This window comes from Hylobates moloch, unplaced genomic scaffold (assembly GCF_009828535.3).
Source record: "Hylobates moloch isolate HMO894 unplaced genomic scaffold, HMol_V3 SCAFFOLD_2, whole genome shotgun sequence".
In the NCBI taxonomy this organism is placed as follows: Eukaryota; Metazoa; Chordata; class Mammalia; order Primates; family Hylobatidae; genus Hylobates; species Hylobates moloch.
In genome coordinates this window covers 129,124,190-129,151,953 of record NW_026652277.1, presented here as the reverse complement: position 1 = coordinate 129,151,953, position 27,764 = coordinate 129,124,190, and the positions used below count along the sequence as shown (strand labels likewise).

The window sequence follows — 27,764 nt, the reverse complement described above, 5'->3', positions numbered from 1 at the left end:
GAAGCCAAGGTGGGAGGCTTGCTTGAGCCCTGGAGTTCAAAACTAGCCCAGGCAACAAAGTGAGACCCCATTTCTACCGAAAAAAAAAAAAAAAGAAAATTAGCCAGGTGTGATAGCGTGTGCCTGTAGTCCCAGCTACTCAGGAGACTGAGGTGAGACGATCGCTTGAGCCCAGGAGTTCAAGGCTGCAGTGAGCTATGATCACACCACTGCACCCAAGCTTGGGCAATAGAACAAGACTCTGTCTTATAAAAAGGGAATAGGGGGCAGATATGCTTTAAGTGTAGCTTTTCGTTGCATGAATTTTTGTGTAGCTTGTGTGTCCTTTGCATGATAGTAATAGTGGTATATCTTTTTTTTTTTTCAACATCTTTTTTGGGATAGGTTTTAAATATCCTTGCCTCAGTTTATTCATCTGTAAAATAGGGATAATAGAACTTATTTCATAGGGTTATTTTGAAGAACTTAAAACAATACCAGAGTATATGTTACATTGTTTGCTAAATGAAAAACAAACTTTTAAACATTATCTCTTTAAAATAAAGAGAATTGGGTGAGTGGTTGTACATGGTCTTTGGATTCAGGTAATCCTAGTTTAGAATACTAGTTTTCTTACTGTAAGATCTTGGGCAAGATATAACATTTCTGAGTAGAATTTTCTGTAATACAAAATGAAAATTATACTAACTTCTTAAGTGGTTGTGTTAAAATAAAGGAAGTAATGTTTGTATTAAAATAAATGATGTTGGTAAAATTCTTAGAACATAATAAACATTCAATATGGTAAATATTTTTATTATTCTGGAACCTCTAATCATCAACATTCACATATACCTACTGTTACATAGGAGAGACACATTTTAATTTATATTCTAGGTAAAATTCATCTCCTAAGAAACTAGACTCACAGCACTATTTGCTGTGAGGAACTCTTCATCTAGTTCTCCATATGCATTCAAGAGAATTTCATCCTGAATATGAACATGATGTCAATAAATTTTCAGAGATCGTTTAGGTTAAAAATTGAACTAGTTTTTTTTCCAAGAAATTACTGTACTAACTGTGGATCTTTCTCATGCTAAAACCAAAGAAACGTTAGCATTAGGTGTTTATAAAGGTAGCATCAGGCACCTGTAGTCCCAGCTATTCGAGCAGCTGAGGCAGGCGGGTTGCTTGTGACCAGGAGTTTGAGGCTGCAGTGTGCTATGATTACACCTGTGGCTAGCCACTGCACTCAACCTGGGCAACATAAAAAACAAACAAAAAAAGTTAGTGCCAAAAATTACCAAATTTAATGAAAAAAGTGTTTCTTATTTAAATATAGAAAGGAGAGGAGGGAGGGAGAGACTTCAGGTATATTTATTTCACAAAATTTTGTCATACATTGTAAATTATATTTCATCTTTAATATTCATCCTTAATGTTTATTCTCATTTTCCCTGGCATAATTTTATTGAAAGTTTGTTTTCTGTGAGCCCTGATACAGTCTGTTTTCATTTCTATAGATGACAAAATTGAGAACAGATTTGCAGCTGAAAGAGATGAGTATGGATCATATACAATGAGTGAGATAAATATTGTTGGCCGAATTACACTAAATCTTTGGAGAATCATGAGAAACGAGGTAGGTGATTTATCCAAAATGTTGTTTGGAAATAAGATATTCGGTCAATGTAATGATTTAATCATTATAGAGTATTAGTAAAATTTATTATATAGCTTATGCATTTGTCAATTACTATTATACTTAAGTAGAGTTAAAATAGTACTTTCTAAAATGCAAAACTACAGAGGTATTAGACTTTAATGTTTTAAGTGAGTTTTATTTTTTTTCTTTGTGTCTAAGGTAGCAATAACTAAAAAGGTCTATAGCTATAATAAAATGTTGGAGCCAGGTGCAGTGCTCACACTTGTAATCTCAGCACTTTGGGAGGCCCAGGCAGGGGCATCCCTTGAGCCGAGGAGTTCCAGACCAGCCTGAGCAACATGGCAAAACCCTGTCTCTACAAATAATAGCTAAAAAAAATTAGCTGGATGTAGAGGCTCATGCCTGTGGTCCCAGCTACTTGGGAGGCTGAGGTGGGGGAATCACTTGGGCTCAGGCAGCCGAGGTTGCGGTGAGCCGTGATTGTGCCACTGCACTCAAGCCTGGGTGACAGAGCAAGACCCTGTCTCAAAATAAAATAAAATAAAATAAAATAAAATATTGTGTTGTACATGTTGAATATTGTCTAATTTCACCATATTTTTTCACTGAAATCATTTTTGCACTTAAGGCCAGAGGAATTCAGCTTGGCCTTGTTGATTTATCATAGTAAGAAAAATTTAGTCTAGAAATAGGAAGGAGCTTCTCAAATGAAGTATATTTAAATACTGGATCAGATTAATAAGATAAATTAAAGAGACAGTACTTTGAAATAGTTAATAATTAAGGCTTTGGGAGCTCAGATAAGGATTTTTAGTAGAGTAATTTCAATGAACTATCCCATTAATTTGTATTCACTTAGAAAAAGAATTATTTCACACAAAAAAAATAAGATCATAGGATTTTCCTGGGTAATATTTGCATCCTTGAAGTTACCCAATTTCTCTTATTTGAAATGTAAAAAAGCCATACATGGTGGCTCACACCTCTAATGCCAACTCTTTGGGAGGCCGAGGCAGGAGGGGATAGCTTGAGGCCAGGAGTTCAATCAAGACCATCCTGGGTAACATAGCGAGACCTTGTCTGTATTAAAAATAAAAAATAAAAAAACAATTAGGTTGGGCATGGTGGCTCATACCTGTAATCCCAGCACTTGGGGAGGCCAAGGAGGGTGGATCACTTGAGCCCAGGAGTTTGAGAGTAGCCTGGGCAACACGGCAAAACCCCGTCTCTACCAAAAAATACGAGTTAGCCATGTATGGTAGCATGTGCCTAGTGTGTAGCCAGGCAGCAGCTACTTGGAAGGCTGAGGTGGGAGGATCACTTGATCCTGAGAGCCAGTGGCACACACATACAATCCCAGCTTCTCAGGAGGCTCAGGCAGGAAGACCTTTTGAGGCCAGGAATTCAAGGCTGCAGTGCACTGTTTTATTATGCCTCAAAGGCAGGGGTTGCAGTAAACTGAGATTGCACCACCACACTCCAGCCCGGGTGACAGAGTTAGACCCTATCTCAAAAAAGACAAAACAGAAACAAAGATACCTACTATAAATTGGTCTATTCTTAGACTTTGGACTTTGGATAATGTCAACTAAAATGTTTATATTTAAAAGAAAGCTAATTATTCAATTGCTTCTGCTCTTTGAAACTACTTTCTCATTAGACACTTTCTATTATATACTTATTATCTTCTTGGCTGTTTGGGTTTATATAAAACATTTGACTTTCTAAGCTGCCGTATGCAATATACAACATGACTCTGCTTGAGAATGATTTTATCTTGTTGTATTGTTCTTAAAATAATAGAAGAGTGTTAGAGTCCCCAGGGATTTAAAGTAATTTCTAGTGATACAGCACAGGATATAAGAGATACATAGATTGTGGTGTATTTGGTGTGTATATTTCATTATATATATATATATATATGTATTTTTATTTTATGTATTTGTGAGACAGAGTCTCGCTCTGTCACCCAGGATGGAGTGCAGTGGTGCAATCTCGGCTCACTGCAACCTCCGCCTCCCGGGTTCAAGCAGTTCTCCTGTCTCAGCCTCCTGAGTAGCTAGGATTACAGGTGCCTGAACCACACCTGGCTAAGTTTTGTATTTTTAGTAGAGATGGGGTTTTTCCTTGTTGGCCAGCCTGGTCACAAACTCCTGACCTCAAGTGATCCACCCACCTCGGCCTCCCAAAGTGCTGGGATTACAGGTGTGAGCCACAGCCCCGGCCTCATTATATATTTTAATCTATAGTCTGATATTGCCTGAGATGAACACATACTTTAAGTTTATAAACACAAAGTAAATTATTGAATCCTAGTTTCAGGGGTCTTTTCAACCCTGTATATCCAAAAGGCAACAGTAGCAAATTCACTAGTAGCTTAAAATTGCAAATTAGAGAACAAATATTTTTTCAAAGTTTAGGGCCTTCTCTAGTCCTCACTGAAAATTCAGGGTCAAATGTTTTCTCTCATTTAGGATGAATATATAATATCTCTGATCTTTATGCAAATGTGGGAAACACCTGTAAGAAAGTTATGAGCTGGATAACCTGTTTTTTAAAAATTTGGAGCTGGGTACAGTGGCACACACATATAGTCCCAGCTACTCAGGAGACTCAGGTGGGAGGACGTTTTGAGGCCAGGAATTCAAGGCTGCAGTGCACTGTTTTATTATGCCTGTGAATAGCCTGGGAGATAAAGCAGGACCCCATCTGTTAAAATAATAGTAATAATAAATTTTGTTTGTTTTTTAATATACAAGTACTAGATTTCTTTCTCCTACTTGGAACATAGAACTCCTGCAGTTTCCTTATGGACTTTGAATTCGTAGTGACAAGCAAAATACCTCTTAAATAGTAATGCTTATTAGATATTTGTTGACTGCTTAAATGACAATAAATGGCTCTTCCCCAGACAATTATACTTAGAGGCCTTCTGGATGTCAACTCAATCTAGGCTTTTCAAGAATTTGCCAAGTGGGTTGGAAACAGACTTGATTCAGTTCAACAAATATTTACTGAATGCCATCTTTGGTGCACTGGTTGAGGGGCCTGGGTTTAGATAAACTAAGAGTATAGTAACAGACAGGAAGGCAGAATATATGGGTGTGGATGTTGGTAGGTAGAGATATGGCAGTGAGAATCTGTGGAAGTTCTCTTGTGATTCATTTTCTCAGTAAAATAGGAATTACTGTTCTTAGCTGAAACTGAGAATTGTGGAGAGGCTTTTGGGGTTTGAGGAGAGATGAGTTTGAAATGATTATTAGGAGAATTTGAGAGAAAATATAAACACTGGGCCACATTAAGAGCCCATTTGAGATTTGGGTTAGGAAATTAAAGTGATACCCACCAGCTATGTTCAAATTCACAGGTGCAAGTTAGATTTAACCATCACTCACAAAGGGTTATGGATTTGCTTTAAAAAAAAAAAAAAAAAAGCAGCAGCAGGAAAGGGACAAGGGAATGAAGGGTACATGCAGGGGAATGATTACCATGATTGGCTATGAAATTAAATAAGGAGCAGAGAGGTGAGAGCACCAAGGGGAGTAAGCTGGAAGCACAGGAGATGATGGTCAGAGAATGGGATGCATGAGATTTTGGAGGTAGTACAGCTATTGATAGATCCTGGGGTATGATTATGGGAGTGGGTAGCTTAGGTAGGATGGAGGACAAAATCATTAGAGAAGAGGAGTGCAAGGAGTCAAGGAGTATCTTTATTTTCTTCCCACATAATTATTACACTTACTGCATATAAAATCACAGTAGTCTTTTTCCTTTAAAATTCAAGTAGATATAGTGCCATTCACCTCTGGAATTTAGTACTGCAGAAGAGAAATCTAAGGTCCAGCTAATTATATCTTTGATTATTGCTCCTGTCTCCATGTTAGGCTTTCCTTTAGGAACCTAATTATGTATTAACATTCTGTTCTCTGTTCCCCATATCTTCCCTCTTCTCATTTTCATCTTTTCATCCTCTTTATCTGCATGCTGAGACATTTCCATATTCCTAACTTGACTTTTAGTAGAACTATTCTGCTATTTACTGCTTTCAATATGAGTTTTCATTCTTTTAGTGATTTTATAATCCTTCTTCATTTAATCTTGTGGCCTTTTCCTCATTCTATTGCTCTCTACCTTTTTACAACCTATGAGGGGCATCTGTGTATATGTATACATACACAAGTACATACACTGTGAAGTATGCTGCATTGTAAGTGCCATTGTTCTGAAGATTGACAGAAATTGTAGATAAAGTAAGACCAATTTGGGTCACTGCACTGAGATAAGATTAACATTCAATCCCTATTTTGTACCTCCTGGATCACAAGAGTGGAAAAGAAAATAATTTAAAATTATAATGTAATATACAAATGTGAAGTGCTGTTTGAACTATTTCTCAGAATCCCAAACTGACCTAAGAATGGGGACTACTGGTTCCTTAATCTCCATTTTGCATTGAAATACCTGCCATTGTCTAGATTGCTTTTGTCTTATAGATATTTCAGAGAAATCATCTAGCTGGAAGTACATACTTATTAATATGGGCCCTTTTACAGGATCCTTTACCCATTAACACTGCTTTCACTTATATATTTTGAACATGGGGAGACATTTCTGACATTTTAATATTTTGCTTTTGGAATGAAATTGAGTGGCTCTATAATGCCTGTGTAGTGGGGTCTAGTAACTAATGTAATTATTGGGAGGAGAATGCCTGCCTTTAACTAGGTAACTCATCCTCAAATCTGTGGAATCCCATTAATCAGCATGTCATCAAGAACCAAAAAGTAAGTATGGAAAGAACAAAAAATTAATTTGCTTGACAATACTTCTGTCTATCAATATGTATATTATCATAGAGTATAAAAATGGTAAGAACTAGAATCTCTTAAAATAAGTATTATATGGCCAAGTTGAATCTCATCAGGTCTGCTTTCTGTAATTAAATAATTTTCCAATTTGTTATGAACATTTCTGTGCAGTAGGCTCTACATAGTTTTGAATTATGATTCAGTTGTACCACACATCAGTTTTACAAGTAGCTTTAATATCTACTATGAAAAGTTTAAAGTGATATTGGTATCTTTTAGAACCAAATTTGCTACATAAATGTAAGCATTATTATAATGGTGTCTTGCCTTTTTTTTTAGGTGGCTCTAACTAACTACACCTTTGAAAATGTGAGCTTTCATGTTCTTCATCAGCGTTTTCCTCTCTTTACCTTCCGAGTCTTGTCAGATTGGTTTGATAACAAGACAGATCTATACAGGTACTGTTTTATAACTCTGAAGAAGATAATATAAAATCATCATTGAGATGTAATTTATATGTAATAAAATGCATACATTTAAAGTGTATTGTTCAGGCCAGTTGTGGTGGCTTATGCCTGTAATCCTAGCACGTTGGGAGGTCAAGGCGGGCACATCACCTGACATCAGGAGTTCGAGATCAGCCTGGCCAACATGGTGGAACCCCCTCTCTACTAAAAATACAAAAAATTGGCCAGGTGTGGTGATGCATGCCTGTAATCCCAGCTACTCAGGAGGCTAAGGCAGGAGAATCACTTGAACCCGGGAGGCAGAGGTTGCAGTGAGCCGAGATCGTGCTACTGCACTCCAGCCTGGGTGACAGAGTGAGACTGTGTCTCAAAAAATATATAAATAAATAAAGTGTATTGTTCAATGACTTTGAAAAATGCATTTATCTTGTAATCATTACTCCAATCAAGATAAGGAGCATATCTCACACCCAGAAGATTCCGTTCTACAGCTTTGCAGTCAGCCTACCCATCCCCTAATCATCTAGATAATTACTAATTGGATTTCTATTACTGTAGATTAGTTTTGCCAATTCTGGAACTTCATATTAATGGAAATATTCATAATCTACTTTGGCTTTGAGGAAACTCAGAAAACATAGTATGTATTTCTGTTGCATAAATAGTTTGTTCATTCTTATTATTAAATAGCATTCAATTATATGAATATAACTTACCCACCCACCTGTTGATGGACATTTGGGTTGTTTCTAGTTTGAGGCATTATGAATAAAACTGCAATAAAGATTTGCATACGAGTCATCGTGTGAACATACATGTTCATATCTCTTAGGAGTAGAATTACTGGGTCATATGGCTGTTGTGTGTTAACATTTTAAGAAACTGTTAATCTGTTTTCTTTGGCAAGTCTGTCGGCAAAAAATTATCTTAGCCCTTGTTTATATGAAGATGTCTTTATTTCACCCTTATTTTTGAAGGATAATTTCTCAGTCTCAGTTGCATTTTTTTCTTTCACCACTCTAAAGATCTTGTTCCCTTTTCTTCCAGCCTCTCTTTTTGCTGATGAGAAGTCAACAGTTACTCTCATTTTTCCAGTATTTGTGATTCATTTTCTTTCCAAAGTCAGATTTAATGAGTGATTGACCGATGTTGCTTATTACTCTCTGCAAGGTTTATAGTGGAGATAGGGGGAGTTTCTCAGTTCTCCTGTCTAACCTCAGTCTTTGGATCTTCCTGTTCTTTTTTTTTTTTTCTTTTTTTTTCTTTTTTTGAGACAGAGTCTCGCTCTGTCACTGAGGCTGGAGTGCAGTGTCACAATCTCTGCTCACTGCAAGCTCCGCCTCCCGGGTTTACACCGTTCTCCTGCCTCAGCCTCCCAAGTACCTGGGACTACAGGCACCCACCACCACGTCCGGCTAATTTTTTGCGTTTTTAGTAGAGACAGGGTTTCACCGTGTTAGCCAGGATGGGCTCAATCTCCTGACCTCGTGATCCACCCGCCTTGGCCTCCCAAAGTGCTGGGATTACAGGCGTGAGCCAACATGCCTGGCCTGGATCTTCTTGTTCTTCTGGGGTTTGCTGAGCACTCCTGCTCTTCCCACAGAGGCAACAGACCTCTGCTTTTTACCACTGCCAGGTCCTGGGCCCAAGTAAGCTTCCTGACCCTCCCCCTGGGGCAGATATCATTTTCTTCTACTCCTTTCTCAATGATACTATTCCTTTGCCTGGCATCTATGACAGGAAGTTTTCCTGCCCCTTTTCCAGTTGCTTGTTACTTAGTTCAAAGCCTATGGTTGGAATAGGCAAGTATACCAGGCCCAAGGTGTTTCCTAAGCTCCTCCAACTTGATGTAAGATTCAATCTCCAAACTCTGTTGTCTGTACATACTGTCAGTATTTGGTTTTAAGTTTTATCTAGAGTAGGCCTTTCTCTAGGGCAAAGGCCTCTGTTTTTTCTGGGCTCACAACTGAATGCCAAGGTTGTTAACAAGGGAGTGATGAGGTCTCTCCTCTCTGGCATTGGTGAGCCTCCAACCCCAGCACTGTCTGACCATTTCTGCCCACACTCAACCCCCAGCGAGCCGCTCTCTATTCAGCCTCATATGGTTTCATCCTGCTCGTTTTCAGGACAGCCTTGAGCTGTCACTCATAGGGAATCCAACTATACTTCGAACCACCCCCAACTCCTGCCACTTGCACAGCTCCCTTTCTCTCCCATGCTGCATCTCACAGACTCCAGCTGTGAGCTGCCCAAATGAACTCTGAGCTCTTCATCTTTGGCTTAGTAGGACAGCCTTGCTCTGTGTAGACTGTGGCACACTGCACTGTGTCTAGGAAAAGTCCTGAAATTAATGTGTCTGATTTTTTAAATGAGTGAATCTGTACTTACTGAATTGTAAGGCTGTATGGTGGTGAGGATGGAAAAAGTATAGCTTTGAAAACAACTTGATAATATTTGGGGAAACTGCTTCCTGAGCATGTCATCGCATATTCCAGTCACTTTTGAGGAATCTCAGAGAGGTGAAGTGAAGTAACAGAAAGCACTTAGCTTCTATCAAAGCCTTACAGAAATAGAAGCTGAGGCGAAGTCGGCTGAGTGCAGTGGCTCATGCCTGTAATTTCAGCACTTTGGGATGCCAAGGCGGGTGGATCACCTGAGGTCAGGAGTTCGAGACCAGCCTGGCCAATGTGGTGAAACCCCATCTCTACTAAAAATACAAAAAATTACCTGGGCATCATGGTGCATACCTGTAATCCCAGCTACTTGGGAGGCCGAGGCATGAAAATCACTTGAACCCGGGAGCAGGAGTCAGAGGTTGCAGTGAACTAAGATCATGCCACTGCACTCCACTCCAGTCTGGGTGACACAGCAAGACTCCATCTCAAAAAAAAAAAAAAGCTGAGGAGTAGTTATACAGCAATAAATAAAACTTGATATTTAACTTAACATTGAAAACTATATTCAGTGGTTTGTTTATAAGCCCCGGAATCTCTAAATGCATGTTTTACCACCTTTAATTAGGTATTATCTAGGATGATAACTGTTTTTGACAAGTGAAATAGAGGCCTGGAACTAACATTGTATAGAAGGGACTTAGACTAGACATTAGACCATTTATGTCAAATGGATTATGTTATATGAGAAGACCATGCACTCTTTCTTTGAGTAGTCTTGGAAATATCAGACAACTTCATTCTTAAATTTAAGTGAATACTTAAATTTAAATGAATACATTCTTTAAGTGAATACAAAAAAGTAAGTCTGACTTACTTTTTTGGTAAGTATGGTAACCCCTTTTGATTTACATTTGCTTTCTACAGTGTTTTAAGGACATACATATATATTGTAAATCGACTTAGAATGAGAAGAACTTGCTAGTCAAGGATTTCTTGTGTTAAACCTGTAAAACACAAAGGTACCCTAATTTTTTTTAATAAACCCAGATTTTGATCTCCTGGAAGCCCCTGATTTATATGAATGAGTTATGTTCCCAACATTTTATTGTTTCAAGCTTAGAACACATTTTTTCATAAAATAATGTCTTGTGATTAGATTCCCAAGCCAGCCTATAAAACTTTTCCTAATCTCTAATATTACTAATCTAGATAATTCCTAATACCAGCATGATTTTATCTGTCACTCAAGAATAGTTATTAAATACTATTCCGGTTTCTGAGCTAGGATGTATATCCTGGGAGCAGAGTTCTGTAGCTGAAGAAGGTAATATAAGAAATTTTCTTTTCTGTTTGCTGAGTATAGAGCCAGTCCACAGAAAAACTTCAGAATAAGTGAATTTTGTACTCGGGATTCTCCTGTCTCCTTTTTTGTCACCTTCTCCCCAGATGAACTATCTTGAAAAATATCATGCCTTCAGGATGCTCTAAGTTCCCATTTCAGCACTACCCAAGCCTATCTTGAGTAGCATGTGCTTTATAATTATGTTTCCCTTCCTCCTTTCAGGATCAAAACTTGTATTTATTAGCGTTAAGTTTGACAGAGCATTAGGAGGATGGCATAATTCTTTAACAACAATGTAAAAAACTAACAAAAGTCCATCTTGTCCTTTAACCATAAGTAAAGGCTGCAATTACTCATTCTCTTTTATGTTATATGATTAGTCATATAGGACCCGAAAGTAGAAATGATGATGATTTTATTTCAGAAAGATCACTTTTTTAAATTAAAAAGTCTAAAATACATTTTTTTTTAATTAGCCATTCAAAGTATTTTTTATGTTCATGCCTATAGGTCAGCAGATTTAGATCAGAAAACAGCAGTTGTTACCTGCTGGATAAACTGTATAAGCTAAAATGTCCCTTGTTAAATTAACCTTTAGTTATGAAAGATAAGATGCATCTAATTTGTTTATATTACTTGGTTACCAGTCAGTGGAGAGGAATACATTTAGTGTGAAATGAATAAGCATTCATTTCACAAAATGGTCTACCATTTTTGTTAGTGAGGAAATGAGTAATTTGCTGTGATGATAGAAATTTAACAAGACAGTTACTCATTTATAATGTATTATCTTGTTTTCTTTTCATGATGTTTTCATTTATTTGGCCAAAATCTCAGGTTCTAGTGTACTAAGTTTGTAAACTAGGATGGATTAGGCTTACAGTAATCCTCAGTTTTGTTATCTATAATAGAGATATGTTAACATATTCTACCTCATGGAGTGAAGTAAGAATTAAATGAGATAGTATGAGTCTTCAACACACAGAAGGCTCTCAATAAATGTTAATTAATTGGTACGTCTTTCTTTTCAGGATAGAGAATTAGATTCTGAATGAAATGGGGAAATAGTAATTACCATAATTATCATAATAATAGCAGCAAAGGTTATTAAGTTTTTGCTTTTGCCTAACACCTTACAACAGTTTCACCTTACAACAGTGAAACCACTGTTTCACACATACTGAAACTGAGAACTAGAGAGTTAAATGATTTGCCTAGGGTCACGTAGTAGCTTGCAATAGAGCCACAATTTGAACCTACGACTATCTCACTCCAAAGTCTGTGCTGTCAGCCAATATGTGAATATCTCTTAGACTGTATTCTTCAAAATGTGAAATAAACCATTTCCATTTTTTAAAAAAACAGTTATATATAGCACAGTAAAAATATTTCTTTTGAAATATAGTATTATACCCATTTATTTTTTAATAGACTATACTGCCTAAAAAAATAGAGTTGATCTTAGTCAAATCACTTAAATCAGGATCCTTTAAGATTCAGTTTAATCAGTTTTGTATATAAAGTATTAGACTTACTTTCACCATTTTTGCCCAAAAACAAACTTTTGTACTTCATTAAATAACATCAACAAAAGTAAAAAGCTAACATCAACCTAGGAAAACCATTTTCACCATAACAGTTATGTATATTAACTATATTATATACTTTTAAATTAGTAAAAAAAATGGGTAAAAGACATGAACAATTATCAAAGGAAAAAAATCCTGAAATATTCAAATGTCTACCTTATATATAGTATATAAATGTCTACATTACTAAAGGAATTAATTCTTAATCTGCTGATTATGTTTCTTAATTGTACCATGAATTACAAAAACCTATTGGCAAGATCAGTCTTATTTAAAAAAAAAAAAGAAAGGACTTTAGACTGGAGTAAACAATGAAAATAAACCAGTATGTTTTAAAACACATTTTCCAAAACAAATTATCATCAACATACTTCAATTGGTAACTCTTCTCCTGAATCACCACCTACAGATTTCAAGGAAATATTCGTGCCCAGTCAGCATGATTATCTGTTGAAACAGATTCTTACATATGTGTAATACATACCTTTTTAAAGTTTTCTGTTAAATCTGTGTTGGTTGAGATTTAACACTTATTTTTCTCATGTTTTACAAAACTCAGGAAAATGCTTGTATGCTGCCTGGCATTTTCAGAAATTATGTTAGTGTCTCACTATTCTGGTATCTCATTTGGCACGTTTCTCCAGGTCAGCTCTGTCCGTATGTTAAGAGGGCAAAGTGTAAATATTTCCTTTTTCTGCACAATCCACACATCCTAAAGGAGTGGTGAGCCATTAAATCCATTTTGCTTTATTTTAAAGGGACTGATCTGATTTGTACATAATGCATTATTTCAGATTTGCACTTTGCAGTTTTGTATTGTTGAGGGGTTACATTAATGATCTAAAACAAAAAAAATGCAGATTAAAATGTGGTATCATTTTTTGTCTGTCAAACTCATAATAATTTTAAAAACTATAATCTTCATTGTTGACAAATATACAAGGAAACAAGCACTTTATCATCACTAGTATGAATATAAATTATTAAAACCTTTCTGGAAAGCAATGTATTATTAGGTATTGAAAACTGACCAAATCTAGGAATTTATTTTAAGGAATTATTTAATCATCTGTATAAGGACTTAGCTTTAAAAATATTCACCACACCATTGCTTACAGTAATAAAAGATACTCAGTAAGTGTTTCGATTAAATATGTTATAATTATACAGTAGCACACTCGATAGCTACAAAACATAAATATGGGGAGTCAGTATATTAAGTTAAAAATGTAAATTATGAAACAAAATTTCTGTTTATTTTGTTAAACAGTTATTTATAGAGTTTAGGATTCTTTCATGTTTGCCTAATGTTTTAACAGCTTTATTTAGATATAATTTGTATATCATACAATTCACCCATTTAAAGTATATAATTCACTGGCTTTTAGTATACTCAGAGTTGTACAACATCATCACAGTAAGTTTTATAATATTTTAATTACCCTAAATGGAAATCCTGCATCACCTAGCCACCACTCCTCAACCTTTCATCACTCCTATCACCCCCTCCACCAGAGTCCCCCCACCCTCTACCTCTTGCCTTAGACAACCACTAATCTACTTCCTGTCCCCATAGATTTGACTGTCCTCGACACTTCACATGAACAGAATCATGCAATATGTAATATTTTGTGTCTGGCTTCTTTTAGCATAATGCTGTCCAGGATTGTCCATGTTACAGCATCTTTCAGTATTTCTTTTATTGCTGAATAATACTGTATTGTATGGACATACACTGCATTTTATTTCTTCATCAGTTGATAGACATTTTGGTTGTTTCCCCTTTGGGCTACTATGATTAATACTGTAATGAACATTGATATATAGTTTTTTGTGTAGATACCTGTTTTCATTCCTTTTGGATATGTACCTAGGAGTAGAATTTTTGGTGGATTATATGGTAACTCTGTTTAACTATTTGAGGAACTGCCAAATTATCTTCCCAAGCAACTACACTATTTTACGTTCCCACCAGCAGTATATGAGGGTTCCAATCTCTCTACTTTCTTGGTAATACACTGTTATTATCTTTTTTATAGTAGGGTATTTTTTTTCTTCACATTCATTTTCTAGTTTTTCTATTAAGCATTAGTCATGTGTCCGAGGAAAAGGTTTTTAAACACATTTATTAAACAATTATGTGACTATATTGTTCTAAAAGCAATATAATTAAAGATTACAATATATGTGAACCTTAATCTTCAAATGAATAAATTTTATTCCTCATAGTATACTTTTGGATCATTTTTACATCTTATAATACTAAAATTCTTTTTATGGATTTGCTGAGGGTTTTATTGTTTGTTTTCTTAAGAAGGTAAGGTAAAGAGGTTAAATTTAAGGTTTAAACTGAAAAACAGAACTTTTATATTTTCACAAAAAATACTTACTTGAAATATGTTTAACCCATGTATTATCTCACTAAAATTTATGTTCCTGATTTTTCTAAATGTTCACCAAATTACTCTTTTTTTTGCCATGAACATAGTGCATGTTTTTATTTTAGACTTATAATGAAAACCCAGACCCTTCATGTTCTTTAAAAATCTATAGATATGCTAAATAATTATTGCGTAATCAGCAGCTGTATCTTAAAGGAGAATGTTAATTTTCTATAATAAGAATAGAAAAAAAAAGAATAGAGCAACATCAAGCAAAATATTGAAAAAGAGTGATCCTTAATCTTACCACCTAATCACAAGTACTATTTTAAATTTTGCGTATCTTTACTGGCTTTCATGCCCTTGAAATACCTGAAATTTTCTAATGTTTAATTACTTAACATACTTTGCTTAAAGGCTCATATCATTACTCTTTCCTTAAGTAACCTCACTTTTAGCATGTAGATTTTTGGCAGGAAAAAAGTACTGTTTTCAAGTGTCCAAATTTTTCCCTGATGTTCATAATGTGGATTCTTTTTTAACAGATGGAAAATGGTTGATCATTATGTTAGCCGTGTCCGTGGAAATCTCCAAATGTTAGAACAGCTGGACCTGATTGGGAAAACCAGTGAGATGGCTAGACTTTTTGGCATTCAGTTTTTACATGTACTGACAAGGGGTTCACAGGTAGGAAATCAGTTTTCTTGCAGACTTGAAAGTTCTGTATGAGTGATACACTTTTGTGATGTTTGAAGTGATTTGACTTTTTAAACTTTCTGTTTGGTACCAACTAATCAATAGCTGGGTAATTAAATCTTGTCATTTTATTCTCTTTCTATGCCAACTTTCTGGCCACTGCCAAGTTTTTTATGGTATTAAGAAAATAAATGTCCATGCCCTTAAGGATATTATATTCCTGAATATTGTTAACTGTGATTAAAGGTGTCCCTTAAAACTAGAGAAGCAACAGTCTACCTTTCTTTTGTTTTACATTTTTAATTTTGGCTTGTTAAAACTTCGCATAGATAATTTTAATATAAAAATAAAAAGCTTGAAAATCAATATAAGTGGACTATGTAACTTTTTAAAATGTTATAAAAAAAGAAACCTAAGAAACCATATAATTCATATCTTTCTAAGTAATTTCCCAAGGATATAATGAGAGATTTTTACTAAACGCCTTGCTGAAAATGAGTTTATGTATTAATTCAACAAATATGTATTTGAATACCTGTAGTTTGTTAAGCACAGTGGTAGTCATCAGCGATACCATATTAAAACACTCAGATTCCTTAACCTTGTAAAATCCTTAATTATTTTAATTACCTGTGTCTATAACATTCCTCAATCAACCAGTTCAGTAAATATAGCAAAAATAGAGTTCCAACTACTTTTGTTTTACCTGTTTATTTCATTTAATTGCTTATAAGCTATTTATTTTACTTATACCCATCAAATTTAACAACTGTTTGAGCTAGTCTGTAATAAAAGGCAAAGATACCTTAAAACCTCATGAGAATACTTCAGTGAACCCAGGCTGGTTCTTGTGAGTAATTTTTTTTTCTAATACCCCAAGCCGTCTGCTTAATAGTTATTATTAGAAACAAACATACCAGTAATTGCTTGATTCAGTTTTGCTAGGGACCACTAATAAGCTGATTACTATTCAGTTCTTTTTTTTTATTTTTTAATTATTTCCACAACAAAAGCCACATTCAATACTTTATAATTCTATAATCATTTTCTTTCTTTGAAAAACTGGGATAACATTTTCTATCTTAAGTCTCCTGACAGCTTTTTAATTCTCTAATTTTCCCAAATAAATTTCTCCAAGATTATTGACCAACTTCTTAAATGAAACTGTCAAACTATACAGCTGTCTGTCCTACACTTTTTTATTATGGTGTAGCTGTATTTAAATACAAAGAGGGCCGGGTGCAGTGGCTCACGCCTGTAATCCCAGCAGTTTAGGAGGCCAAGGCAGGGGATCACTTGAGGTCAGGAGTTCAAGACCACCTTGGCCAACATGATGAAACCTCATCTCTACTAAAAATACAAAAATTAGCTGGGCATGATTGCGCAAGCCTGTTATCCCAGCTACTCGGGAGGCTGAGACAGGAGAATCACTTGAACCCTGGAGGTGGAGGTTGCAGTGAGCCGAGATTGTGCCATTGCACTCTAGCCTGGAAAACAGAGTGAGACTTCATCTCAAAATAAATAAGTAAATAATAAAAATAAAAAGAGATCTAATTTCATCTGTCTTTTAAAATTGACTTATCTTTTAAGTTATTTGACATGTTTTATAGTATTTATAAAAGTCGTACGCATAGGAAAAGGATTTACATATATCCCTTTTCGCATCTGAAAGCTGACGAAATAACTAGTATTGCAGGCTGGGCATAGTGGCTCACGCCTATAATCCCAGTACTTTGGGAGGCCGAGGTGGGTGGATCACCTGAGGTCAGGAGTTCGAGACCAGCCTGGCTAACATGGTGAAACCCTGTTTCTACTAAAAATACAAAAAGTTAGCTGGACATGATGGCTCATGCCTGTAATCCCAGCTATTTGGGAGGCTGAGGTAGGAGAATTGCTTGAACCTGGGAGGCGGAGGTTGCAGTGAGCCGAGATTGTGCCATTGTACTCCAGCTTGGGCAACAAGAGCGAAACACCGTCTCAAAAAAAAAAAAAGAAGTCATACAGTCTTATTCTGAAAAGCAGATTATTCTCAAATGATTATATATTCAAATGACCAATATATTTAAACTGTGTTTCTTCTCTTCTCACCTCCCTTTCTCCCTGCAGTACCGTGTGGAATCAATGATGTTGCGTATTGCTAAACCAATGAACTATATTCCTGTGACACCTAGTGTTCAGCAAAGATCCCAGATGAGAGCCCCACAGTGTGTTCCTCTAATTATGGAGCCTGAATCCCGCTTCTATAGCAACTCTGTTCTCGTTTTGGATTTCCAATCACTTTATCCTTCTATTGTGATTGCATATAACTACTGCTTTTCCACCTGCCTTGGCCATGTGGAGAACTTGGGAAAGTAAGGTTTTTTTCACATTTACAATAATGTTGTTGTGCTTTGTACTTCTTACTAAAATTAGACACTTTCTGAGTGTCTCTTTGCTCTGGACACCTTCCCTACGAGCAAGATAAATGGACTGTATCCCAGCTAATCCATTCATTGTAGTTGTCTTACCAATTGACGTGGATCACCATATGATTAATCCAGCTTCATGGATGGATGACTCATGAAGAGGATTGGGAATAGGTCAGCCTTGCAACTGTTTCACTCCATATATAACTATGGTCTCTTTTAAAATGAAAGTTAAATTGTTGATGTAAATTACCTTTCAGTGGAACAGTTTGAGGATTATAATCTTATAACTCCAACTAGACCTCCTCTTTATTTTTCTTATAAATAGTCCAGGATTTTTAAAATTAAATGTTAGGTTTTATTAATTAATGTAAATTAAATTTTATAAACTGATAACATTTTAAATTCTCAAAGGATTACGTTTCTTAAATTGTAGGAAATAACGGAGTCTTCCTTTTTATTGATTTCTGCGTATTTGAGACCATGTGTTGGTTTTAGTATATCCTATATTCCTTCATAGAAAGCATCTGTGGAAATTATATTGGTAATCCTGTCTTTTTATTAAAAACAAGAATTTGGAAAATTTGCAAGATTTACAGTATTTCTATTTAAGGTTTAAATTATTCTTTAAATATATTCACAAGGATGTTAAATAAAAAATTTTTATTTAAGTAATTTAGTATGATTGGGCTGGATGTGGTGGCTCACGCTTGTAATCCCAGCACTTTGGGAGGCCAAGGCGGGCAGATCATGAGGTCAGGAGATGGAGACCATCCTGGCTAACAGGATGAAACCCCATCTCTATTTAAAATGCAAATAATTAGCCAAGTGTGGTGGCGGGCGCCTGTAGTCCCAGCTACTCGGGAGGCTGAGGCAGGAGAATGGCGTGAACCTGGGAGGCGGAGCTTGCAGTGAGCTGAGATGGCGCCACGGCACTCCAGCCTGGGTGACAGAGCGAGACTCCATCTCAAAAAATAATAATAATAAAATAAATAAGATGATCAGATGTTGAGTTGAAATTTGGTATTTCAGTATAGATTTTACCCATAAATTTTAGGATAGTGCCATTTAAGAAATGTTTCTTGTAATAAATTGTGAATATTTGAAAAACTATTTCAGTAATGAGGCAAATAAACATATTACTAAGTACATGAATTCATGTTTAGATGTTTGAAAATGAATTTCTAATGGAGTTAGAAAGATTTTTTAAATTGCATAAAATCTCTGTTCTATGATTTGAGGAAGTATTTGCTTAATGTTCTCTTTCTTAACAGGTATGATGAGTTCAAATTTGGCTGTACCTCTCTGAGAGTACCTCCAGATTTACTTTACCAAGTTAGGCATGATATCACAGTGTCCCCCAATGGAGTAGCTTTTGTCAAGGTAATACTCTCTTGTAAATGAAAGATAACAACTATGGCTGAACTTTTGGAGAGCTGATAATGGTTTAGATATTATTGGCACATAATAGAAAACAACAACACCGAGTTGGCTTGAATATTTTATCTCAAAAAGTCAAAGATATAAGAATCTTCTAAGAAATCACTTCAGGAACAAATCAGTCACCTTGTTTTTCTTGAATTTAGGTTTTAAATCTTTAAATTGTTAAATTTTAGTTAACGAAATATTGAAAGAAATAAACGTCTGCTTATACCTTCTGCCCTTTATTAGCATCAGGCAGACTTAAATAGCAGCTTAATGGTCAAAATATATTACCTACAAAGATTTAAATTGCTTTAATGTGTAGATGCTACTAGTTGTTTTTCTACATTATTTTAAATTAAGGCTATCTTAGAATTAATGATACTCTAATAGGCTTATTGATTATATTTTTAAGAAGATATCCAAACTAAAAATAGGATCCCTTTTTTCTCTCCTGTATCTCCCCTCAAAAGAGACAGAGGAAAACTTTATAAATTAGAGACAAATAAGAGACATCTAAAAGAAGATTATATTGCCTCTTATATGCCAACTTTATTCCTTTCTTTTCTATTTTCTTAGCAGTGAGTCTGTACTAGAATCATGAGACAGTAGAGTGGTTGATGGTAGAGTGGACCCCACCAGCCCTCAAATTCATTCTGGTGTACTATATCAAAAGTGGCATCATTCTCTACCAGTAAGAGGGAATGCTAAACTAAAATTAGCAATGTAGATGAAGAAAATTTTAACCAAAGAGTTCATGGTATGTTTCTTTTTGGAAAATTTTAAAATATAGTATTTCTAAGGACTGATATAGATGAGATCTACTTGGAGAAATGGAAAGAGATTTTTTTTTATTAAATGGGTCTCTATATAAAAATCAGTTTTCCCGTCACATTTCTGCAAATTTGGTCCCTGTTCTTTTTATCTTGTGTCTTAAAACATTATGGCTGCTTCAAAATGTACACCAAATGAATTAGAGGTTACAATATGTTCCATTGTCGCATATCTAGCAGCTTATTATCTCCCTTTAACAGCTTTTCTTTAAACTTGCATCTACTTTTGGACCCAGTGTGTAAAGCTTAATGAAAATAAGATTTTTTTAATATTCAGGTGTGTGATTATCCTATACCTGAGATTTTAATTGTTAGGTCCGACATGTATTACCTTGCACGTGTCTGTGAATCATCATCAAAGTTAATACTGTTTTGTGGTTTTCATTCCTACTGGAGTTCTCATAAATTCTCCCTAGTCTTGATGAATACAAATGATTTTTTTTGGCATCAACAAATTTTATCACCTCACTATTCATCCCCTCTTCCAGATTGCTAATAAATATAGGCCGGAGGGGATGGCTTAGTGGTCTAAGCATCAGATTTGAAATACGTAGAGTCCCTGGAACTGCAGGTTTGAATGTCAGCAGAGTCAACCCAGCTCATCATTCTTCCAAGGTAGATAAATGGAGTTCCATGCAGATTTCTGTGTGGGGTCATTAGGATGAGATCTTTAAAAACTGAGTTGGTTATGAGTGATACAAGTCCCATGTGTCATTTTGAAAGAATGGGGGTTTCTGTCAAAGTTTTGAACAAAATTTCCCTCTGAACTTGTTGTATGGTCACTTATGCACTAGTTGACATCCTCCTCCCTGGAGGTCTCTGAACTCACATAGAAATGCTTTGTTAGATTTATAAACATTGCAGGAACCGTTTAGGAGAAAAATCCTCTTCCAAGAAATAAAATGTGATGATTTTATATTGACGGCCACTAATACTATGGTCACTCTATTGTTAGCATGTTTCAATTCATGACAGTTGGCCATTATTATGTTTTATGCATCCTTCTTAATTATATAAATCTATAATGTTTGAGGGGTTTTAAACATTTTTTTTCTTTATGATAGCCTTCAGTAAGAAAAGGTGTACTACCAAGAATGCTTGAAGAAATTTTGAAGACTAGATTTATGGTGAAGCAGTCAATGAAGGCTTACAAGCAAGACAGAGCCCTGTCACGAATGCTTGATGCACGTCAGTTGGGACTTAAGCTGATAGCAAATGTCACATTTGGCTATACATCTGCTAATTTTTCTGGGAGAATGCCATGCATTGAAGTAAGTGATACAAATCTGTAGTTTTTTCAAAAGAGACTAAAATACAGTGAGGCACAGTGGCACTCACCTGTATTCCCAGTTACTTTGGAAGCTAAGATGTGGTGCGGGGGGCTTCAGCCCAGAGTTGAATCCTGCCTGGACAACATAGTGAGACCTCATCTCTTTTTTAAAAGAAAAAGAAAAAAAAAAAAAGGCCAGGCATGGTGGCTCACGCCTGTAATCCCAACACTTTGGGAGGCCAAGGCGGGCAGATCACATGAGGTCAGGAGTCGCGACCAGCGTGGTCAACATGGTGAAACCCCATCTCTACTAAAAACACAAAAATTAGCTGGGTGTGGTGGTGGGCATCTGTAATCCCAGTTACGCAAGAGGCCAAGGCAGGATAATTGCTTGAACCCAGGAGGCAGAGGTTGCAGTGAGCCGAGATCGTGCCATTGCACTCCAGCCTGGGCGACAGAACGAGACTTGGTCTCAAAAAAGTGGCTCACACCTGTAACCCCAACACTTTGAGAGGCCAAGGCACGTGGATTACTTGAGCTCAGGAGTTTGAGACCAGCCTGGGCAACACGGTGAAATCCCATCTCTAACCAAAAATGCAAAAACTAGCCAGGCATAGTGTTATGTGCCTGTGGTCCCAGTTACTTGGGAGGCTGAGATGGGAGGATCACTAGAGCCCAGGAAGTCAAGGTTGCAGTGAGCCATGATTGCACCACTGCATTCCACCCTGGGTAACAAAACGAGACCCTCTCTCTCAAAAAAAGAGACTAAAGCAGCATTAAATGAATGCCTATTCATTCAAGCATTTCTATGACATAAGATCAGTTTTTCTCATGCCAAGCCTAAATATACACATATTCTTAGGGATCTGTGACTTTTCTCTATAAGATACCTCCGTGTCTTTATTCCAATGATAATTTTAGAAATTAGCATACACCTATTTCTGCAAGGTCTTCATAACTATACTGTAACTTTCTATTAGCATGAAATTTCAGTGCCACCTTTGTAGCAGTTTTTACAACAGCCTTGGTACTGCATAATTAATTTTATGTATTGACAAGAGATCTGATTATAGTTATATTGGCTTGTCCAAATGTCACAATTAGCTGGGTGTGGTGGCTCACACTTGTGATCCCCACAACTCAGGAGGCTGAGGTGGGAGGATTGCTTGAGCCCAAGAGTTCAAGACTAGCCTAAGCAACATAGTGAGCCCTTGCCTCTATTAATACACAAAATTAAAAACTAAAAAAATTTTTTAAGTCAGAATAAACAACAGCCATTCCATATTTACTAGTATACCAGTAGATATAAAGCAAAACCTTTTTTGCAGTGATAGTGACAGTTGAAAGACATTTTTCATAGAATAAGACTTAATTTCATATTTACTAAGTTAAGGTGTTTATTTGATACAAATACAATATAGTGTGACAGGGTAATATAATAATATACTAGTGAGTGAGAAAAGAACAGAGTAACATGTTACGTTGTGATCTTTTCATGCCAAATGAAGGTCAGAGGACATTGTGGTATATCATATTTGCATTAGTTGAGTAAGAGAAAAGCAGGGAAAGCATAAAGTCTTCAGACAGCTCACAGTAGGCAAAATGAACTCCAAAAACATGAGCAAGGTAGTAGTGGCATATTCACATTGAAAGCAGCAAAATACCATCTATAGTGGAAACTTAATATTGTTAACTTGAATATTTTGGTACAGTAATATGATTTTGTGCTGGATAAATTTTTTTATAGTTGCACTGTAAAGGCTGTAGGCAATAAAAGTTTGTATCTAGGCTTATTATTTGTATACTTTTAGGTAAGATAAAAAATACTTTGTCAGTCCTGGGGGTTCATATTAATACATTTGAAAACCACTGATCTATATGATCTAGCAGGAAAAAAAATGGAAATGATATTACTAATGTAAAACCAAAAGATATCCTTTTTTTTTTTTTTTGAAACAGCGTCTTGCTTTATCGCCCAGGCTAGAGTGCAGTGGCTTAACCACGGCTCACTGCAGCCTCGACCTCCCAGGCTCAAGCAGTCCTCCTACCTCTGCCTCCAAGTAGCTGGGACTACAGGTGCTTACCTCTATGCCCAGTTAAGTTTTCTATTTTTTGTAGAGATTGGGTTTCGCCATGCTGCCCAGGCTGGTCTTGAACTCCTGGGCTCAAGTGATTCTCCTGCCTTGGCAGGGATTACAGGTGTGAGCCACCATGCTTGTCCCAAATCCTTTCTTAGGGGCCACTTCCACGTTTCCCTAATTTCTTCCCTGCCTCTCAGTCTTAAAAGTGTTTATTAATGTATTTTAGTAATAAAACAATGCAGAAATTATACTATTTTAAAAATATGTAAATACTGTAACTTTAGAATAACCAGAATTTGGTAGGATTTTTGAACTAGCAGTGGAAGTTTAGGAATAGGGTTTCACTAGGTAGTACGTTGCTGCTTTGCATGGTGAACTCAGACTGCCAAGCGATACCTGCTTCCTTGACCCTGGTCTTCTCAGCTATTCTCAGGTTAATGACTGCAGGCATGCATTTGACCCCTCATCATATGCTAACTTCGCAACAGTACAGTGTTAACTTCTAGGTGAAATCATGAGTGGAAAAAGCAGCTAACATCACAGAAAGAGCCTCTCATGAATAAGTGAAAAGTTAGCACCAATAGAGTAAAAATGGAAGATATCAGCCACTTTTTTTTTAAAGGGCAGATGGCTTCATTCTTTTTTATGGCTGTATGATATTCCACTGTACACATAATATGGCATTTCCTTTATCCATTCACCCGTTGATGGACACTTAGGTTGTTTCCATATCTTGGCTATTGTGAATAGTGCTACAGTAAATATGGGAGTGCAGGTATCAATTCAATGTACCTATTTCCCTTTTTTTTTGGGGGGGGGGAATATATACCCAGCAGTGGAATATCTGGATCATATGGTAGTTCTATTTTTAAATTTTTGCAGCATCCTCATATTGTTCTAAATAGTGGCTCTACTAATTTACATTCCCACTACAGTGGGTTCCCCTTTCTCTACATCCTTGCCGGCATTCATTATTGCCTATTTTTTGGATAAACGCCATTTTAGCTGGGGTGAGAAGATATCTTATTATAATTTTGATTTGCATTTCTCTAATTAGTAATATTAGTCATTTGTATGTCATCTTTTGAGAAATGTCTATTCAGACCTTTTGTGCATTTTTAATCGAATTATTTGTTTTTTTCCTACTGAGTTGTTTGAGTTCCTTACATATCTGGTTATTAATCCCATGTTAGATGGGTAGTTTGCAAATATTTTCTCCCATTCTATGGGTTGTCTCTTCACTTTGTTGATTATTTCCTTTACTGTGCAGAAGCTTTTTAGCTTTATGTGATCCCATTTATCCAGTAATCAGCCCTAAAAAAGAATAAAATCCTGTCATTTGCAAAACATGGATGGAACTGAAGGACGTTATGCTAAGTGAAATAAGCCAGACAGAGAAAGGCAAATATCACATGTTCTCACTCTTATGGAAACTAAAAAAAAAACAAAGGAACTCATGGAGATAGAGAGTAGAATGATGGTTGCCAGAGGCAGTGAGGTGGGGAGGGAGGGAGATAAAGTAGAAATGATTAATGAGTACAAAAACACAATTAGAATGAATAAAATCTAGTGTTTAGTAGCACAGTAGAGTAACTATAGTGAACAGCAACTTATTGTATATTTTTAAATAACTAAAAGAATGGAATTGAAATGTCTAACACAAATAAATGATAAATGCTTGAGGGGATGGAGATCCCAGTTACCCTGATTTGATCATTACACATTGTCTGCCTGTGTACATCATATGTACCACATATATGTATATATACAACAGTTATGTATCCAGAATAATTGAAAGCCTTTAAAAGCGGGAGGCGAATAGATTACTGACTGTGGTCTCCTGCTTTCCTTCAGAGAACACACAATCAAAAAAGTGCTAGATCTGGACTATCATAGAGAAAGATAAGACTTTGTAAGCATATAAGGAGAATATGGAGAATAAATAAATGTAGCTAATAGTTGTAGGTTAATGTCTCTGTCTCAATACCATCATAGAGAAAGACAAGACTTTGTAAGCAAAAATTCCTATGAAGAGAATATGGAGAATAAAGTAGCTAATAGTGAAGGTTAATGTCTCTATTTCAGTTGGACTTACTTCATAAATTAAAATTTTTATATGTTGACAGTTTTCTACTAAACTATTGGTCATTCATATTTATGATAAAGGTATATTTGTGCCTTTTTAAAAATTGTCTGAACTTTATTTCTTCCTTTTTATATCTTTTCAGAGAATTAATTTTTACTTAAAAAATTTGTTTTTATTAAGACTTTTGAGGCCAGGTGCGGTGGCTCACGCCTGTAATCCCAGCACTTTGGGAGGCCGAGGCAGGTCAGGAGATCGAGACCATCCTGGCTAACGCAGTGAAACCCTGTCTCTACTAAAAATACAAAAAATTAGCCAGGCGTAGTGGCGGGTGCCTGTAGTCCCAGCTACTCGGGAGGCTGAGGCAGGAGAATGGCATGAACCCGGGAGGCAGAGGTTGCAGTGAGCCGAGATTGCGCCACTATACTCCAGCCTGGGCGACAGAGCGAGGCTCCATCTCAAAAAAAAAAAAAAGACTTTTGAGCATCCCCAGTCATGGCCTAAATTGTGAAACCATTTCTTTTCCTCTTTTAAATCCTCTCTTATTCCTTTACTGAAATAATGCTTTTCAGGTTAGGAACCTTGGCACAAAGTAGCAGTATCTGTTAATTTAATTACTTCTCCTTCCCTCTTCCGCTGCCCCCTCACTCTAGTGCTGCTGAATTCTTCTTATTACATGGTCTTCAGGGGTAACTGCAGAGTTCTGACTCTTTGGGGTATAACTTAAATGCGTCAGAGTAAGAGCATCAGGCAGACATTTAAGACCACTATGTATATGTACGAGTATATACTTACTTGTAAGTATGTATCTCAGAAGTATATTTGACTTTGACACTAAGATGGCTTGCTTATGCAGCTCTTTGTCCCCACATATTTAAAAGTTGACCTTGTTTGAAAGTGGCAGCAGGTAACAGAACATTTTATTCAATTTGAGTTTCCATTAGATAACATGATTTTTGTAATGTATTAAGTTACAGTTTACATTCTCAAGATGTTCTAATGTACTAGAAGTCTCAGCAGAATTCATAATCTTACTTTAAAACCCAAGGCCAGGCATGGTTGCTCACACCTGTAATTCCAACACTTTGGGAGGCTGAGGCAGGTGGATCATTTGAGGCCAGGAGTTCAAGACCAGCCTGGCCATCATGGCAAAACCCTGTCTACTAAAAATACGAAAAATAGCTGGGCATGGTGGCGCACGCCTGTAATCCCAGCTATTCGGGAGACTGAAGCACGAGAATTGCTTGAACCCAGGAGGCAGAGGTTGCAGTGAGCCAAGCTCACACCACTACACTCCAGCCAGAGCGACAGAACGAGACTCTGTTTCAAAATAAATAAATCAGAATAAATAAATAAATCCCAACTCGTTTCTACTACCAGTTTTATTATTTGTTCCTTTGTTCATATACTTAATATGTCCTTTGTAATGCAACTTTAAACAGCCTTTTAAATACTATTCAATCCTACATTTAGTAATTCAAATTTTACAGTAAAGGGAGAAGGATCATTATTGCTATTGCTTGCTTCTTAACAAAAAAAAAACAAAAATGTGCAGTTTGCATTTTAAAATTGCAAAAGGAATGCTCCATTTATGTTTTATGTTGAATGGCAGTTTTTCCCTCTTAGCTTTAATGAGTTTAATAAATAAAACAGCATTGTTATATAGTCTCCTTAATTTACTTAACTGTAAAATCTCATTAGCATGCTTCTCATATTTGTCAAGGCCCAGCATCTTTTTGTTTTGTAAACTCATGCTGTGGTCACTGTTAAAATTCACTAATCACCAATGAGTAAAACCTTCCTAGATATATATCTACCTATTTAATTTAAATTGAACAGTTTTAATATATTTCCCATCATATAATTAGATACATTTTTCCTTGTATAACTAGTCACAAGATTGAAGTTCAGCATTAACTTTAATGATATTGAAAGACATTATCATCAACACTTCAACAGAAAAATTTTGAGAGATACACGTACATATACTCATGCACCCACAAAGAGTGCTTTTCTGCCTAATGAGTTGTAAGGGCACGTAAGAAAGCTGAATAGGTCAGGCACGGTGGCTCACACCTATAATCCCAGTACTTTGGGAGGCCAAGGTGGGCGGATCACGAAATCAGGAGTTCGAGACTAGCCTGGCCAATATGGTGAAACCCCAGCTCTACTAAAAAATACAAAAATTCTCTGGGTGTGGTGGCGTGCACCTGTAGTCCCAGCTACTCAGGAGGCTGAGGCAGGAGAATCGCTTGAACCCAGGAGGCAGAGGTTGCAGTGAGCCAAGATTGCGCCACTGCACTCCAGCCTGGGTGACAGACTCCTCAAAAAAAAAACAAAAAC

The 27,764-nt window shown here is 36.2% G+C and overlaps 1 protein-coding gene across 6 annotated transcripts in view; it reads left to right on the top strand.

Annotated features, from left to right (window-relative positions):
* The window catches only part of REV3L (REV3 like, DNA directed polymerase zeta catalytic subunit), a 186,639-nt gene that overhangs the window by 135,362 nt on the left and 23,513 nt on the right, over nucleotides 1-27,764 (top strand). For 5 of the 6 annotated variants that reach the window (XM_032156767.2, XM_032156758.2, XM_032156806.2 and 2 more), the window contains 6 exons: nucleotides 1,506-1,624; nucleotides 6,796-6,914; nucleotides 15,177-15,318; nucleotides 17,434-17,678; nucleotides 19,007-19,115; nucleotides 21,052-21,258. In XM_032156767.2, coding sequence (XP_032012658.1) covers nucleotides 1,506-1,624; nucleotides 6,796-6,914; nucleotides 15,177-15,318; nucleotides 17,434-17,678; nucleotides 19,007-19,115; nucleotides 21,052-21,258 — 941 coding nt within the window. Of the gene's footprint in view, nucleotides 1-1,505; nucleotides 1,625-6,795; nucleotides 6,915-15,176; nucleotides 15,319-17,433; nucleotides 17,679-19,006; nucleotides 19,116-20,475; nucleotides 20,597-21,051; nucleotides 21,259-27,764 lie in introns of those variants that run through there. The other variant, XM_032156831.2, reaches the window with a different exon arrangement.